General features: G+C 38.2%; 1 protein-coding gene across 1 annotated transcript; it reads left to right on the top strand.

The window, feature by feature from the left end:
* Positions 1-271: 271 nt before the first annotated feature.
* LOC129761905 (tubulin alpha-2 chain) lies at positions 272-12,178 on the top strand. Its single transcript, XM_055759749.1, has 5 exons — positions 272-432; positions 10,145-10,367; positions 10,441-10,742; positions 11,064-11,741; positions 11,804-12,178. The coding sequence occupies exons 1-5, from the start codon at positions 430-432 to the stop codon at positions 11,945-11,947; spliced, it is 1,350 nt and encodes a 449-aa protein (XP_055615724.1). The 5' UTR covers positions 272-429; the 3' UTR covers positions 11,948-12,178.
* Positions 12,179-19,086: the final 6,908 nt, after the last annotated feature.

Below are 19,086 nucleotides of genomic sequence, written 5' to 3' on the forward strand. Positions count from 1 at the left end.
TTACAGTGTTGAACGCAAAAAAGATACAGACTCGTTACGCAATTCTTCAAACTGGGTTGCAATGTATACTGCAAAAAATCTAACAATTGAGAGGGACTAATAATCCGTCGATTGTGGTTATCCGCTGGAACGATAATGGGGATTATCGTCTGGACACTACTGTAAATATGCCTGAGAGATTTGTTTTTTTTTCTTTATTCGCCGGTTAGATGTTAAGGAGCGGCTGGGGTATATAAGTACTCCAGTGTTTTCCATCCATGTCAGTCTCTCTTCACATTTGTTGCCTTACAGACAAAACAGTGGACGAAAATATTGTTTGTGACAGTTTTTCCAACTCCGCAGTTTTCCCGATCAGTTCGAGTGATAGTGTTCTCTATAAATTTTGTAGTTATTTCTTGATTGTAGTGTTTTTCAAACAAAACCAAAAATATGGTATGTTAATTTTTTATAATCGAGTTTTTTGAAAAATTAAATCACATGAGATGTCACTAGAAATTCAAAGTGTGTAGTAAATGGAAATTCCAAACGATTAATTTGAAATTAATGGGTATAACTTTTTTTTTTTGGAAATATGACAAATGGGTAGGATGATTACGGTGTTTGTCTACATTATCACAGAAAACGTTGGTTATATCGTGAAGAATGAAACATGCAATCTCATATCGATTCTCCTGCTTTGTGGTATATTAACTTTTGTGCACTCCTGCCATCCACCTTTTGTTTGATGGGTGGCTTCGAGAAGTGGCCGGGCATTAACACCATTCCCCCCTATAAAAAAGGAACCAGAGCTAATTTCACTATCGTGTTCGGCTTTCCAGCAGCGGTCAAATATACGTGCATGTCACGCATGCATAACTAATTGCTTTTAACTTCTTACCAGGACGAAATCCGTTGAAAGGATCGATACAGTTACAAAAGGAAAAATGGTTTTGATTGTTACTATAATTATCGTGAATAGAACCAGTCGTTAATTTGAACTAGAATGTATCGTGATGATTCAAAAATTGAGAACAAATTGAAATCGACCGTTTCATTGATGCAATTATGTCTGCAGATATTATGTATACTGTCAATTCATTGCTGTGTTCGTCTCAGTTCATTTGAGACGACTTTATTGTTATGTGTCTAGCAGACGCGCCGCACCTTTCGAGATGCAGAGAAAAGATTGATTGTTTCCTCCATCCCTCGACCAGTTCCCGTTTGTTGCTACACATATATAGCGGTTAATTGATCGGAAAGACTAGTGAATAAATTGAAACTTTCATTCCGTACATTGCACTCGGGAATGACCCGGTTCGCGAAATTTCCGCTCGTCTTCTCCACGCGTGTGCATGAACCATAAATCTCAATCACATCAAATGTGAACTCTGTAGCGTTTCTTGCGCTTGCTGCGAATATCAGGCGCGACATCCGGGCCATCATCCAGGGTATTCATTCGAGCGCAATGAAGCTTAGCGCAAAACTATGATTCATGGTTCCTCAGCTCAGTGCGTGTTGGAGACCGTTGTGTTACCATAGCGGCAGCTGGAGTGATGCTGTTGCTTCGGATGGGATGGAAGAAGCAATATGACTCCGAGATATTGCAAACTTCTATTTATAAATATCGCATAATTGGTATTTGCTTCCTATGATTCTTATGCTGCAAATTTCCATCACTTAATTTGATCTTCAATTCGAGTCCACATGTTAGTTTTGACAATTATCGATGACAATTGGTTGTGGAAATTGATTATCAGAACGTTGGTGGCCAATAAATTGCGTCTCATTAGTCGGAATCGTACTGTTTCGTGAGAATAATTTAATTGCAATAGAGCCTTCTTTCCGCTTGATCGTCATAAAATTGATTTGTAAATCTCTTTTCTTGGCAGGAAACTAACAATAGTTTCAAATATATTTGACTCAAATTCCGAACACAATTTTTTTCACTGACTATCGCAAATTCCGAAGAGTACAGATATGCAGGGACATATTGTGGCAGGGATAGTCTTATCCACAGGATCAGCGGGAATCAACGAAGGACTTTTATTTTGCAGTTTACTTTGGATAACTGAACTTGGATTAGGAAACTCGGCCTCGACGTTCCATGGATGCGGGCGGTATTCTAGAAATCAATTGATCAGTATTGTGTCTATATTTTCCATTGACTCCAATGCTTTGTTTAGTAGTGGAGCTAAATCTTGTTTTGAAATCATTGCACCTCCATTTTCAAACCGCCACCTAACGAGTGTAGTATCTCAGGCAGCTCTCATTGGTTTGAAAAATCGACTACTAAACTACGACTTACTACTAGCACTTAACATGAAGCAGCGCAAAAAATAATGAAATCAACTGCAAAAACTGAAAAATTAACTAACTAAAGGGTGTGTCACATCAAATTGCATCACGGAAAAAACGCTGTAGAAATTCGCCCAGTAGACCGATCCTCTTGAAAATTTTAGACAGTAAAATAAAAACTATTAAACAACTTTTGGCATTTTCTTTTTATTCATACTGCGAGCCCAAGCCCGTATGCTCGCACCTTCCTCTTTACCCCGTCCATAAGGTTCTGTACAACGTCAGGTTGTAGTTTTTTTTGAACAGAAATGCATTTTCTCTTGAAGTCCGCCTCCGATTTGACAACTTTTGGGTTCTTCCGGAGGGCCTGCTTCATAATCGCCCAATATTTCTCTATTGGGCGAAGCTCCGGCGCGTTGGGCGGGTTCATTTCGTTGGCTTCGTACCACTCCAACACATCCTTTGAATAGTGGCACGAAGCGAGATCCGGCCAGAAGATGGTCGGGCCCTCGTGCTGCTTCAATAGTGGTAGTAAGCGCTTCTGTAGGCACTATATAAGGCAAACCTGCCCGTTTACCGTGCCGGTCATCACAAAGGGGGCGCTCCGCTTTCCGCAAGAGCAGATCGCTTGCCACACCATGTACTTTTTGGCAAACTTGGATAGTTTCTGCTTGCGAATCTCCTCCGGAACGCTGAATTTGTCCTCTGCGGAGAAGAACAACAGGCCCGGCAGCTGACGAAAGTCCGCTTTGACTTAGGTTTCGTCGTCCATTACCAGGCAATGCGGCTTCGTCAGCATTGTTTTGCTGGACGAATGAACTTGAAAAATTCAGCTTATTGGCGACATCCCGGACCGAACTTCTCGGATCACGTCTAAACTGCTTAACTACGCGCTTGTGATCTTTTTCACTGACGGAGCATCCATTTTTGCCGTTCTTCACCTTCCGGTCGATGGTTAGGTTCTCGAAGTATCGTTTTAGTACTCTGCTGACCGTGGATTGGACGATTCCCAGCATCTTACCGATGTCCCGATGTGACAACTCCGGATTCTCGGAATGAGTGCACAGGATTAATTCACGACGCTCTTTTTCGTTCGATGACATTTTTCCAAATTTACGAAAAATTGACAGTGAAGCATGGCCAACGTGATCTATACACTCTTATCTGATTACAAGCGAACGCTGAAGATATAATTCCTAAAAATTAAATTTCTACAGCGTTTTTTCCGTGATGCAATTTGATGTGACACACCCTTTATAACTTTTTTAAGGAATTTGCTAACGCAAACATTTTACTGGTTTTGACCGTCATTGTTTAGCAAATGCTTGATACAGTGGAACTCCGATTATCCACGGATGCTGATGATCCGCGGACTTCCCGGAATTTGTCAGTAAATGATAGGATCATGTACTTTTGATTTGGTCATGGCTTTCACATTATCTGACCACTGGTGTACAGGACCTTGTAGATGGATAGTTTTATGATATCTGTATTGATAAAACATAGTTTTCAAAGTTGGAGTTTTTGGAGTTTGGAACTCATTTTTGGTCCTTTATTGTGTTATCTGCGATTTTCGTTATTCGCGGTGAGCTAGCCCGACTATTTCACGAATAATCGGAGCTCTACTGTATTATAAATTATAGGCAGAATCGATCCCTGTTGCCAAATATATACAAAATTGAATAATAGTTGCATTCACATTCAAATTTAGCAAAAACTTCTTTTATCGATTCTTGGTATACTTTCGTTTCTATTAGAATTTATACCCTACACCTTTTTGTGATTCTCCTGCCATCTAGCTTAGCATAATAGCAGCGGCCTTGCAGAGAAGAGCATTCAATTACTTTCCAACTGTAAAGCAGTTAGCCATAAAATTGGGGCCAAATAACAAATAACAACCAAGGTAGCAGAAAAATATTCAAAATCATGTTGGGACCTGAATAAACATACAATCATACATACATACAAACAAAAAAAAACCTGAACAAGGGTTATGTTATAATTTGGGAATGTATATTTTTTTCGATATTTCTGTACTGTTAGTATTTGAACGATTTCGGGGTTGAATTAGAAGGCCCTATTCTCGTATACACTTCACGATGAAAACGAAATGGAGTGAGGGGCTCAGAAGGAAAGGGGTGTAAGTGATTTGATCGATTTCTCTTCATCAACTTTTTCATTATTTAACAACTAAACTACCATCATTTTCCAATTTGAGTTTGCTATAAAAAACGATAGATGAAGTTCTAACCTATCTTCCACATTGTCAAATACAGCTGGGAATGTGTTTGCAGCTATGTTATGGGCAAAAGAGAGAGTCGACGTAGAGAAATCATTGATGTCACTTACACCCCTTTCATTTTGAGCTCCCTCAAGTGTATCCGCGATGACAACGGTACGGTGTGGACATCTAGATATGAAATTAGTTTCTAACAAGACTTACTACTCTCTGTTGGCGATCTAACGCAAAACGTAAACGATCGGTGAGACATCTGGATTTTGTTTTTGAACTAAGAAAATGATGCTAATGTAACCTAAAACTCAAAAACAAATCACGTATATTTTACTTCCGGGCTTTCCAAGGTAGTTCTCACATGCAGGAATCATGCATTTTTCTACTTGTGTTTGATTGTGCTCTCGAATTTCCTTCTTCAATTCAACCATTGTCAACATTTTTATAGTTTTCACTACTGAAAGAGGTAAATAAATTACATGTTATATATAAATTAAATTTCTTACAAACTCATCGCAATCAAATAATCTTTTATGATTATAACATTGTAATTTATGGAGAGAACTACAAACCTTCCATAAGCTCACATGGAAAATTTAAAACCATCATCACTTTCACCGCAGCGCCGCCTAGGTGTAGATTTGTACGTTAGATCGCCAATCAGATTAGCCGGCCCGGAGGCAGTTTTGCAATTGTGGAAATCTAATAAAAAATATATTTGGCTTTGTTTATTCACTGAAAGCACGTCTTCCCCTAACTTAATCTATTTTCTGTACACTTTCTGATATTCGAAGAACATATGTTTCTCTGGTGGGAAAATAGTCTTCTGAAATTTTATATTATAAAATTTGGCAACCTTCACATCTCGCGTGACTCGGCTTCCGTGTTATCTTGTAGGGGAAATGGGGGAATGTGAACCCCCTAAGCAAATCGCCTAATATTTCCAAACCAATATGGTCTAAATGAAGAATGTCACATTGTACACTGAGCTACACTTGTTTCCCTTGTTTCAATAATGTTTAATCATTATATTAAGCTTCAAATTACCAAATATATCATAAAATAAAAGAGATGATTTTAGGACATTGAATTTTGATGCGGAGTGATTTGGACCGTCTGTGGGGTGATTTGATCTAAATAGTGTGTGTTTAATAAAAAAAAACAGGGTCTTTCAGATTAAACGCTCACGCAACAAATTTTAATAACTTCTTCAAAAGTGAACCGATTTTTATTTAAAAAAAAAGAAAATGAAACTTATTTTAGAACATTTTCGATTTGACCACCCATTTTTTCGATAATGCGTTTAAACGGTGAACAAAATTCTTCTAACATTACGACTTCGATGCTGTTGAAAATCCGAGTTATTTCTTCTATAAGTTCCTCCAAATTTTGTGGCTTACTAACATAGCAAAGGTCCTTCACGTCCCCCAGAGGAAGTAATCGACGACGAGAAATGTTGCAATTCATTAAGTCAAGTCATTAAGGCTTCGGTTGCTCGAGTAATACGATTTCACTAAAAATACAGGTTCTTGTAAATTGTACATCTTGACACTGAAAACCATCTGATCAGACTGAACGAGTAGTCGAATATTATTGTCCCGAAGTGGGGAATGCAGTGTTACCATCGACGGAGCTTTTAGAGATGAACCAGCCTTTGGCTGAAAATCTCTTTAATAAAGAAAGAAAAAAAAATCGACGGAGCAAAACAAAATATAAGGAGCTATTCGAATTTTTTTTTGCGAGCTTCTTCTTCTTCCAACGTTGACTGTTCATCTTTTTTTTTGTAATTCCGCGACACCTGGAATCAATTAGACCAAAGAAAGGTCCCAAACTTGTATGACCAATTTACCCTATAGTAACGTGTCCATGACACCCCACACAAGATGCAAAAATTGAAATGCAATTAATTTCATTTACTGTTATCAAACATACAGTTTTGCTGCATCAAATTGTTCCTCTTCTGTAGGCGTACAGAACTTTACTGCACAATCTTTCATAGTTCCTATTCAAAAGGTTGCTGGAACGATTAAAGCCGAAGAGTTTCGTCCCATAAACTTGTTAAAATTTTGAAAATTTTGGAACTTGTTGTTCAAGGCCAACTTGTTGGACTATTTAAACTGTAACGCTTTGCTAATACCAGAACAATCGGGTTATCGGGAAGCTCATTCCTGTGAAACCGCATTGAACCTGGTGTTAGCAAAATGGAAAGAGAAATTAGAATGTAAAGATACTATCATTGCTGTTTTCTTGGATCTAAAACGCGCTTTCGAGACAATTGCTAGGCCCTTGTTGTTGAATACGATTAAACGCTTCGGAATTACGGGTACTACATACAAATGGTTTGAAAGCTATTTGTATGACAGAACTCAGCGGACTCTATTTAACGATTTCATTTGCAGTCCCGTAGGGAATAATCTTGGGTACCTCAGGGAAGTGTATTAGGGCCCATTTTATTTATTATGTACATCAATGACATGCGACGAGTTTTACGGTTTTGTGACATCAATCTTTTTGCAGATGATACTGTGTTATTCATTGCAGCCAATGATTTAAATCATTTGAATGGAGATTTGCATTCTTTAAGTAGATGGTTGAAGTATAAACAGTTAAAATTGAACATGAGTAAAACTAAATATTGTATAATCTCGCGAAATCGCCCTAATGAAAACTTCTATATTGTGATTGATGATGAGACTATTGATCGTGTTCGGGAAATTAAATATTTTGCCGTGATTATTGATGACAAACTCAAGTTCAACACTCACATTGACACTGTCATCAAGAAAATTGCCAAAAAGTATGGAATCTTATGTCGATTAAAAACGATTTGACCATTCACAGCTAAATACTATTGTACAAATCGATCATCTCTCCTCATTTGGACTTTTGTTCTTCCATTCTATTTTTAGCCAATGTCACACAAATATTGAGGTTACAGCGCTTGCAGAATAAAATAATGCGATTGATTCTTAAATGTAATAGGTCCACTCCCTCATCTTTGATGCTGGACGCTCTGCAATGGTTATCCGTGAAGCAAAGAATCGTTTATTCAACTATGGTGTTCATTTTTAAAGTAGTTAACGGTTTGCTGCCTCGATATTTGAGTGATCGAGTTGAAAGAGGAAGTGATTTTCATAGACATAACACTAGAAACGCGAATGAATTGAGAACACCCAATAACTTGTCATGTGCTTTACAAAATTCGTTGTACTTCAAAGGGAATAAATGTTTTCAACTCGATGCCAAGACATATTAAATGTGCAACAACACTTACAGAATTCAAGAGGCACTGTATTTCACACATTAAAGCTGGGTTTTCTTAGCAGCCGAAAAATGTTTTTTTTTTAATTTTTTGACGAAGATTGTAACTGACGAAGTTTTTTTTTGAACGGATTATTCTGTGTAGAATTTGTTGTTTTTTAAATATTATTTTTCAAAAATTGTATTCATCAGTATTATGTCTGTCATGACTATTTTTATTTTTTATTTTGTTGTTTTCTTTTGTAGTAGTTAAAAAAAAATAAAAGTAGTCTACAAAAGTTTGAGCCTCGCGCATCGCACAGATATAAAGGATATAAAATAAAAGTTTTGTGAGGGCCGGTCTAGGATTTTTTCGTGATGGAAAATTTCTCGACATCTCTGTATGGGGGTACTCATTGTCTATCCAAAACTAGGCTGGCGGTTGGACTTATGCTCTGGTAGACCATTTGGCTGCAAGGGCCTAGTCGGGATCGTATCGGCTCTGTGGCGGACGAGACTGAGTATTGGCTTCTCTTTTGATAATGTAATGAAATATTTTTTTGAATTTATATCTGTAAGTAAAATCAGTTCGTTTTTTCTTTGTTGAACTGATTTCAAAGCTGAGGGAAAAAATATTATCTTCTAGATAACTCGTCTTGCTCAAACCTTTGTAGGGGAAGGTGGCGGGACCATCATCATCATCAACAATACAAGAAAAGTTTTTTGTCCATCAAAAACATCATTTTTTGACCATCAAAGTGCTTGTTGTGTTCATGATACCGTTTCCTTCCACCTGTAGAATTATACCAAAGTTTTTTTTACGTTAGGTACATACGGTTCAACAATAAAAGAAGATGACATTATAAAAAAACCAAGTTGAGCCGTACTTTTTGAGATAAAGAGGTGATCCAAATCACCCCTTATGTCCAACTTACCCCGTGTTACCCTACTGGTGCCAAGATCACAAAGCCATATGAAATGTTTGGTGAAAAATTTCCTTAAACGTTTGTGTCGTGACCAGGGGTGGGTTAGTTGGTGGTCATTTGGCAAATGTTTTCCTTCGATCCGAGAGACACCTCACTCTCCTGTAATCATTTACAGAATGAATCTGCAACTCGATTCAATCTACCATCTAGCATAGATAATCCTAATCTTTCCCGCTCAATTCGCTTGTAAGTCTCTCGTTTGATTTAAGTGTTGCCAAATTTACGGCAAACTGGAAGTGTATTCATTTCACCTGAAAATCCATTATAGTTATTGTCGCTTTACAAACTCTTGACAGAAAGCTCAATGTCGTCAACACGAAGTTACCTTCTCGCTCCAAAAATAAATATATTCGCTCCGGTTGTGCTGCCGGTCCGTATTGAGAACCCGGCATGTCTGAAAACATGAACATAATATGTATTTGTCGGTTCGTCGGCCGGTACGTGTCTGATCAATGAGGGACATATGAGGTGGAGCAGTAGGCAGAGTATATTTGGATTAATAAACAAAATATGGTGTCGTCGTTTTTTGCATTCAATATGGAATGTACAAGGAAGAAACGTTAAAATAACTTACATTTGGTGATGTCATGAGCCAAAATGCGCATGAAATCTTGTAACCGATTGTTTTTTAATAGATGACAATTGCATTGGCACTTACTTCCATCATTCAAGGAACACAAAGGTCCAGACGTTCATTTGACGGTGAATAATTAAACGAACACGCAGCGTCGTAGAACAGATAGCGACGATAGGGCCCGAATGACTTTTGATTTATGTGGACAGAGAAACTGCTGGAAGAAGCAATAATTCATTTCCAATTGAATGCGAAGACCGATGTCTTCGTCGTCTTCTGACTATCCTCAGTTAAATATGCATTTCAGATCAATCGGTCAAAATTTCTATTAATGTGGAACAACGGTACAATAAACAGACAAAGTAACAAAGCAATAAAGGTCCAAACATACAAACAGCTGAATAAAACCGTTGAATAACAAAACTGCTATAAAAACCTTTTAGTTTACGCATTTTAATTCAATAATGTTTTAATTCATCTTATCCGGTTAATATCTCTTATCCGGTGGATTCCGTGATGCATAAATCTTTTTGGCTACATCAAGGCTATCCAATGTCATTCAATCCTGGAATCTTTTATTGGAATGAAATAGTTGAATTGGATATTCTGAACATTTTTTCAAGTCACAATCAGATAGATTTAGATAAAATTATTTCACTCCTGCCTTCAACTTCGTAATTAGCAAGATGCACAGAGACAAATAAGCTGCAGACAATAATTCCATACTTACCCTTTGAAACGTTATTGTTCAAATGCAAGCAAACGCAATTGATGAGTGTAGAGATAATGTTGAGCCATTAATTGTTTCACCCTTTCAATCAACACTTTCATCCCCAGAGAGAATGCATTTCAGTTCACATCGGCCAGGCTGGCGTCCAAATCGGAAACGCCTGTTGGGAGCTGTACTGTCTGGAGCATGGAATCCAGCCGGATGGACAAATGCCATCGGACAAAACGATTGGCGGTGGCGATGATTCGTTCAACACTTTTTTCAGCGAAACTGGATCGGGTAAACATGTTCCACGTGCCGTTTTCGTAGATCTGGAACCCACTGTCGTAGGTCAGTAACCACTGGATTTTTCGGATCGATTCGAGCGTGCTGAAAATGAATTGATATTTTCCTGTCTCTCTAGATGAGGTCCGCACCGGAACCTATCGTCAGCTGTTCCACCCCGAGCAGCTTATCACGGGCAAAGAAGACGCCGCTAATAACTACGCACGTGGTCATTACACTATCGGGAAGGAAATCGTCGACATCGTGCTGGATCGCCTCAGGAAGCTTGCCGACCAGTGCACAGGATTGCAAGGATTCCTTGTGTTCCATTCGTTTGGCGGTGGCACCGGCAGCGGTTTCACCTCGTTGCTGATGGAACGCTTATCGGTTGACTATGGCAAAAAATCTAAGCTCGAATTTTCCATCTACCCGGCACCGCAGGTGAGTAAACTTGAAGCGGGCGGAAATGTAACTCCAATCCTCAAGCCGCGAGGGGTGACTAACAGTTCTCACTGTAATTTATTCAGCGATTGCATCATTAAAGGTTTTTCATGAATCTAGGTTATCCTGTTATGTGCGAATATATAGCGTAGTCCTAATGAGTCACCGCTGTTGTTGGAGGCTGGTTATGTTCAAACATTAATTATGTGTGTTCGTGTCGGCACGATGCCCAAGGCTGAAGGCTAGGGGAAAATTGCCGAACTAGATCCGCCTTTATTTCGGTCAGTCCAGTATGTAATAAATTCTGTCCTTGTTTTCTAGGTTTCGACTGCTGTGGTAGAACCCTATAATTCAATTCTCACGACGCATACCACTTTGGAGCATTCCGATTGTGCGTTCATGGTCGACAATGAAGCTATCTACGACATTTGCCGCCGTAACTTGGACATCGAGCGGCCCACCTACACCAATCTGAATCGATTGATAGGGCAAATCGTTTCCTCTATCACCGCATCGCTTCGCTTCGATGGTGCACTGAATGTTGATCTCACGGAATTCCAAACAAATCTGGTACCGTACCCGAGAATTCATTTCCCGCTGGCCACATACGCACCGGTCATTTCCGCCGAGAAGGCATACCACGAGCAGCTGACTGTGGCCGAGATTACGAATGCCTGTTTCGAGCCAGCAAATCAAATGGTCAAATGCGATCCACGACATGGCAAATATATGGCCTGTTGTATGCTCTATCGTGGCGATGTTGTTCCGAAAGATGTGAATGCCGCTATCGCCACTATCAAAACTAAACGTTCGATTCAATTTGTTGACTGGTGTCCAACTGGTTTTAAAGTTGGTATCAATTACCAACCTCCAACTGTGGTACCAGGAGGGGATTTGGCCAAAGTGCAGAGAGCCGTCTGCATGCTGTCAAACACAACCGCCATCGCTGAGGCCTGGGCTAGGCTGGATCACAAGTTTGATCTGATGTATGCTAAACGAGTGAGTACAATTCATTGGTTTTCGACATAGAAACTGTTTCAATTTTTTTTGTACATTTTCAGGCATTCGTACATTGGTACGTAGGCGAAGGCATGGAGGAAGGAGAATTCTCCGAAGCTCGCGAAGATTTGGCCGCTCTCGAGAAGGACTACGAAGAAGTTGGAGTTGACTCCACCGAGGAAGTCGGCGAAGGCGATGAATACTAAGCATACTAGCGCACACGGACCAAACGAAACGCCAGAAGTAAATTGTGGACTTGTTGTTCGTGTTGATTTGTTGTTAACACGCGGACAATCGCGAGAATGGAAGCTGAAACTGCCCCCCACTTTACCGATTTTAGATCACTATTCACCGGAGAGAGAAATAATGCTCTACATAGTTCTCATCATAATTGTACTAAACAGTTTTACAAGAAATGCACATCATGACTGAGTAAATGTTTGTGTTTTTTTTCTTCTTCCAAATATTGAATGAGGTTCGTTATTATCACAGCTCCCTAATCTCTAATCTTATTTCCATATTAGGATGGTACTAAAAATCAATTTTTTTGAATAAGTATTAGGGGAACCGCGGGTAATACGGACAGTGGGGGAATAATATTGATATGTGGTTGATTTGTATAGTTACATTTTAAATTTCAGATTTCTGTGAATGAAAAAACCTTCTACAGGGTGGGCCATTTAAAGTGGAAGCATCTGGCAACCCCATAACTTTTGACAGAGATGTCAGATTAACAAATGTCATACCGCGTTGGAAGCGTCATTTCAGTACAATTTTAACCATGGAACAATACACACCTAAACAATGCGCTGAAATTGTTCAGCTGTACATTCAAAATAACTTCTCAATTGTGTTAACTAAACGTGCGTGGAAAAATAAAAATAAAGTTAAAACATCGCCTGGAGACAACACTATACGTCGATTATATGCCAAATTTATATCGTCTGGTAGTGTTGGTAATGCCAGTCATCTGTCCAGACAACGACCAAGACGTTTCGACGAGAATATTGATGCCGTTCGAGCCAGTGTTGCAGATACTCCATCGACATCAGGTCGCCATCGTTCGCAAGAGTTAGGCCGATTTTTTATTGCCATTTGTTCGTGAAAATGAATTGGACAATTACTGGTTCCAACAGGACGGCGCTACATGACATACAGCGGCTGCCACGACCAAATTATTGCGCGAAATGTTCCCCGGAAGATTAATATCGAAAAACGGCGATTATGACTGGCCACCGAGATCACCTGATTTGACGCCTCCTGACTTTTTTTTATGGGGATATTTAAAATCCAAGGTATACACTGGTAAACCAAGGACCCTGGCTGCGCTGAAAGACAATATCCGACAAGAAGTTGCTGCCATATCGGCCGAAACATTGGGCAAAGTGATGGAAAATGCCGAAAAAAGGGCACATTTTGCGGTCAAGGCCAGAGGCAGTCATTTACGAGATATCATAATCAAAAAGTAGTTAGAACAAATCTCCTTGGACCAAAATAAATGAATTTAAAAAAAAAATTTAAATTCCACTTCTTTACTTTGCTATTGCAAAAACAAATCCTTCCACTTTAAATGGCCCACCCTGTATATGTTATTCTACAATATTTAAGCCACTCTGTGGAAATGAATACTGATCAAAAGTGGAAAAGGGAAACAAAAACCGAAAATCATACATGATTCCGCGTGTGGGTGTAATTTTAGCTGCTTCGATGTTAAGCATTTTGAGTGCTTTAATAGCAAAATTCAATTCGCTGATGGTTATATTTGATTTGTGAGTTAACAGAGGAGCGATATTAGGTATGTACGTAAAATTAAATTCTTTTTTGAGTGGAAAAATTTAAATTATTGAAATAATTGTACTGGTGGAGTAAAACGGACAGTTGCCAGTGGGAGTGAGATGAACTGTGAAAAGTCTGTTCAATCTATTCCTAAGGAATGCTCTGCGTTTATAAATGGAAATCAAATTGCCATATGTGTGGACTGTTTAGAAGCTGACTGGAACCAAAAGCAAAATAGTCGTGGGTCTGTCCGTTTATACTGCTGAAAAGCACGATATAACTTCTAGGGGGATTCATTCGATTTTTTCATCGTTCAACGGACATTCGTGATGAGTTCAGACGTTGGTTGAATAAAATTATTCCTCTCGCGATCGATGAACCTCTACGCTTCATATTACAAACCTGTCTATATTACCCCCACTTTTTTTTGTTTTGATTTTAGTATAAAACATTGAAAAACACTTTTTGTATATTTGGCCAGTTAGGTAGGAAAACAGTATATTGAATTGCAAGAAACTGCATCAAAGTTATGGGAAACATGAGTTTCCAAAGATATAATTGAAGTTCTTCTTAACATGTCCGTTTTACCCCCACCTCCCCTACACTCTCAAAAAAAAATTAATTAGTTAATTATAATTATTGATTGTATTTGGTTTCTATAGTTTACATAGGGACCAAGGGCGCTATATTTTTTCATATTTATTCTTGTAAGCTGAGGTTTTGCACATAACATATCCAAAAATCAGAGATGTGTTTTTTTCGTTTTTGAGTTTTGTTAACCGATTCAGATGACCGATGTATAAAATGGAAACCGATTAGCTAGTCTTCTTTAAATAAATCACACTTGCAAAAGTAGTGTTGATACATGAAATCGGGGGTTTCAAAAAAAAAAATGTCATGCCAAATGTCTTCAAATTGTATAAAACGTCGAAATCTACTTTTTTTTTTGTCAAAATCGACTTCTTGGACTCGTTCACCCGATCAAGTATGGACAGTCGCTTCGGCTTCAACCGAAGCGAGTAAGCATACGAGTCGGTCTGTGAAATCTGGCGTGCGAGCTACTTCAAAGTTTTTTGAATTTACTCGCACTCGCTTGAGGGATGCGTCAAATACAGAATTTAGCGTTCGAATCAGGGATGACAAACGTGAAGAAATGTCTCTATTTTTAAGATGTTTGAAAATATGCGAAGATATTTATAGACTTGAAAATTATTGGAAAAACAAATAAAACACTCATAGTTTCTAAACGAAATCGTTGTTATTTTGTTTTGCACGCTTTCATTTTGAGATAGTTTTCTTGAGAATCTCTAATATAGAATCATTATCAGGCACAATTTTCATTCAAAATTCACTCACAACCTGCAAAAAAAAAGTATTGTTCTAAGAAACAGAATACATATTCGATTTAAAAAAGACCAAAAGACGTATTTATTCAACCTGTAAATTTACTATCATTTTCATTTCACAAATTGGTACACAAAGCTGCTGGCAAATAAATAAAATTTTAAAAAATCTATTAGACTGCCATTTGTAGCATCACATACTTCCGGAATTATCTTAGCTATGGATGCTTTCGAAATTCTAAAAAATATCGACAACAATCTGAACGATATTCCAGAAGAAATGCACATCAATGTCTCTTGCAGGTATAGTATCTCTCATGAGAGCAATTCCAAATGAAATCGACAAATGACAAAACATGAGTATTTTTGATTCGAATGAAAGTGTGTATTCCGTTTGGGTTAGAGGAAATATGAGTTTTCCACTGCAATTGGGAATTTTTTGACTCAAGCGTTACTTTTGACAAGGGCGTATCGATTTGAGTAAGAGAAATCTTTGATAATTTATATCTCAAAAACTATGAGTCGTACCGAAATAGTGTGTTAGAAAGAGTTATAGAGTATTGTTGGCTTAATTTGAAAAAAATATACACTGAGAAGAAAAATTAGTACTCTCTTTTTATTTACAAAATAAAATTTTAATTTGTTTTTTGTTTTTTCAATTTTTTCATATTAAATAGAAGTCATGTAGAAAATTTAAAAAATGGACCCAAGATGGTAAAACTATTTTTGACGAAATTTGTGGAACATGGAATTTTGAGGAATTTTCGAAACTTCGAATTTTTGTATGTTAGCAATCATTCTTAGCCACAAATTATGAATTCTGAAGGTTATTATCAATCTCCTTCTAAATGCAACCATTCTCGAGACATTTAAAAAAATATTTCTAATTTATAATCTTTTTTATAGTAAATAATCTCTTTTAATATGTTTGTCGTGTTATACTGTCATGTTCATGAAATTTTATGAATTTTCTTATAACTTCCAACAATTTTTATGATTGATTGAAGTTTGTATTAAGATAAAAAAGATTTTTTAGTTTCAATAGGTTTTGTATTAACCCACGTGTCTTCGAATGTTTTGTAACGTAACTCCTAAACATATGTCTTTATCACAACGATGTATTTTGGAAAAGTTGTTGGAAATTATAAGCGAATGATGGTATAACACGACAAACATATTTAAAGGGCCTATTTACTATTAAAAAGACAATAAATTACAAATATTTTTTTAAATATCTCGAGAATGGCTACATTCAGAAGGATATTGATAGTAACCTTTTTTGTTTTAAATCACATCAGGATTCATAAATTGTAGCTAAAATTGATTACTAACATACAAAAATTCGAAGTTTCGAAAATTCCTAAAAACTCGATGTTTCACAAATTTTGTCAAAAATAGTTTTACCATCTAGGGCCCATTTTTTAAATTTTCTACATGACTTCTATTTTGTATGAAAAAATTTAAAAAATATGTATTTTGAATATTGCAAATTGAATTTTTATTTTGTAAATAAAAAAAAGAGTACTAATTTTTTTCCTCAGTGTACATTTTTTTCATATTCAATCATTAATACTCTATAACTCTTTCTAAGACACTATTACGGTACGACTCATAGTTTTTGAGATATAAATTATCGAAGATTTCTCTTACTAAAATCGATACGCCCTTTTCAAAAGTTACGCTTGAGCTAAAAAAATCCCAATTGCTGTGAAAAACTCATATTTCCTCCAACCCAAACAGAATACACACTTTCATTGGAATCAAAAATACAAGTTTTTAATATCTGCATTTTTAGGACGATTTCATTTGGAATTGCTGATGAGTGTATCTTGGCGTTGAATTTTGGACCAATGAAACCGATTCAGAAGCATCATCCCTAAACTAGATCAATTTAAATTTTTAATTCATAGTTCTAACTGTGATGTATTTTCCCTCTGTGAAACATGGCTTTCTTCAGCCGACGAACTGAATTTCCACGATTTCAACATTATTCGCTTCAATCGAAATGACTCGTTTGGTGGCGTACTATTGGGGATCAAAAAATGTCACTCCTTCTATAGAGTCACTCTCCCATCGATGACAGGCATTGAAGTTGTCGCTTGCCAGACACAAATCAATGGCAAAGACCTCTGCATTGCCTCGATATATATTCTTCCAAGAACTATGGTTGGCCGCCATCAGTTTTTTGATATCATCGAGGCACTGCCGGAGCCGCGGCTAATCTTAGGTGACCTCAACTCCCATGGAACAGCATGGGGTTCACTCTACGATGACAACAGTGCCACTTTGATTTATGATCTGTGCGACAACTTCAAATTGACAGTTTTGAATACTGGGGAAGCAACTAGAATAGCCAACCCCCCTGCACGGGCAAGCATGCTAGACATATCACTTTGCTCTTCTTCGTTATCCCTGGATTGCACGTGGAAGGTAATCCAAGATCCCCACGGTAGTGACCACCTGCCAATAATTTTATCGATCGCCAATGAATCAGGTTCTCGTGAGTCAGTCGATATTGCGTATGACCTCACGAAAAATATTGACTGGAGAAAATTTGCAGAAATAATATCTGAAGCACTTGTTTCAATGCATGAACTTCCTCCATTCGAAGAGTATAACTTTATATCGAGTTTGATTTACGAAAGCGCACTTCAAGCTCAAAAGAAACGTGTACCGGCTACCACTTTCCGACGTCGTCCTCCATCACTTTGGTGGGACAAGGAGTGCTCAAAGGTCTACCTTGAAAAATCATCCGCTTTCAAAAAATTCCGGAAAACTGGACTAGTGGAATGGTTTCGAAAGTACCAAGCTCTAGAAGCCAAACTAAAAGGTCTGATTAAAGCAAAAAAGCGTGGATATTGGCGAAAGTTCGTCAATGGTTTGTCAAGGGAGACCGCTATGAGCACTCTTTGGAATACGGCTAGGAGAATGCGTAGCTGGAACCATACAAATGAAAGTGAGGAATACTCTGACCGTTGGATTTTCAAATTTGCAAGAAAGGTTTGTCCCGATTCCGTTCCTGCACAAAGCGTCGTACGCGACATTCCGCTCCAATGCGACTATGAGAATTTTTCGATGGTAGAATTCTCAATTGCCCTCCTCTCATGTAACAATTCAGCTCCTGGGTCGGCCAAGATTAAATTCAACTTGTTGAAGAATCTTCCCGACTTGGCGAAACAGCGTTTGCTGAACTTGTCCAACAAGTTTCTGGAGCTGAATATTGTCCCACATGACTGGAGGCAAGTGAGAGTGATAGCCATAGGAAAACCCAACAAGCCGGCCTGCGATCACAACTCGTATAGGCCGATTGCAATGTTATCCTGTATTCGCAAATTGTTAGAGAAAATGATTCTACTTCGTTTGGACAAGTGGGTTGAAGCGAACAATTTGCTGTCAAATACGCAGTTTGGCTTCCGCCGAGGTAGAGGGACAAATGATTGTCTCGCGCTGCTATCTTCTGAAATCCAAATCGCATTTGCTCGCAAAGAACAAATGGCTTCCGTTTTCCTCGATATCAAAGGGGCATTTGATTCAGTTTCCATGGAAATTCTCTCAGAGAAACTTCATAATCGTGGACTTCCACCAATTCTGAATAATTTCCTGTACAATTTACTGTCAGAAAAGCACATGAATTTCTCTCATGGCAACTCAAAATCTTCTCGTTACAGTTTTATGAGCCTACCACAAGGCTCCTGCCTAAGCCCCCTCTTGTACAGTTTTTACGTCAATGATATGGATGATTGTCTAACTAGAGACTGCACGCTGAGACAACTTGCAGACGATGGAGTTATTTCCATCACGGGTACTAATCCCGTCGCTCTGCAAAAGTCGTTGCAAGATACCCTGAACAATCTGTTCACGTGGGCCCTCAAGCTGGGTATCGAATTCTCTACGGAGAAAACTGAAATGGTCGTTTTTTCTAGGAAGCACGAACCCGCCCAATTCCAGCTTCACCTATCCGGCAAAACGATCAAGCACTCGATGTTTTTCAAATACCTTGGAGTATATTTTGACTCTAAATGTACCTGGGGAATACACATTGCGTATTTGAAACAGAAATGCCAGCAAAGAATCAATTTTCTCCAAACAATAACCGGAACATGGTGGGGTGCCCATCAAGAGACCTCATTCAGTTATACAAAACAACGATATTATCAGTGTTAGAATATGGCAGTTTTTGCTTCCGATCAGCTGCCAGGATTCATATTCTCAAGCTGGAGAGAATA

The sequence above is a fragment of the Toxorhynchites rutilus genome, chromosome 1 (assembly GCF_029784135.1).
Source record: "Toxorhynchites rutilus septentrionalis strain SRP chromosome 1, ASM2978413v1, whole genome shotgun sequence".
Taxonomy (NCBI): Eukaryota; Metazoa; Arthropoda; class Insecta; order Diptera; family Culicidae; genus Toxorhynchites; species Toxorhynchites rutilus.

Excerpts from the sequence above, each read along its gene's own strand:
- LOC129761905 (XM_055759749.1), top strand. Across the intron at positions 10,743-11,063 it reads CCATCTACCCGGCACCGCAG|GTTTCGACTGCTGTGGTAGA; the intron begins GTGAGTAAACTT and ends CTTGTTTTCTAG. Across the intron at positions 11,742-11,803 it reads ATCTGATGTATGCTAAACGA|GCATTCGTACATTGGTACGT; the intron begins GTGAGTACAATT and ends GTACATTTTCAG.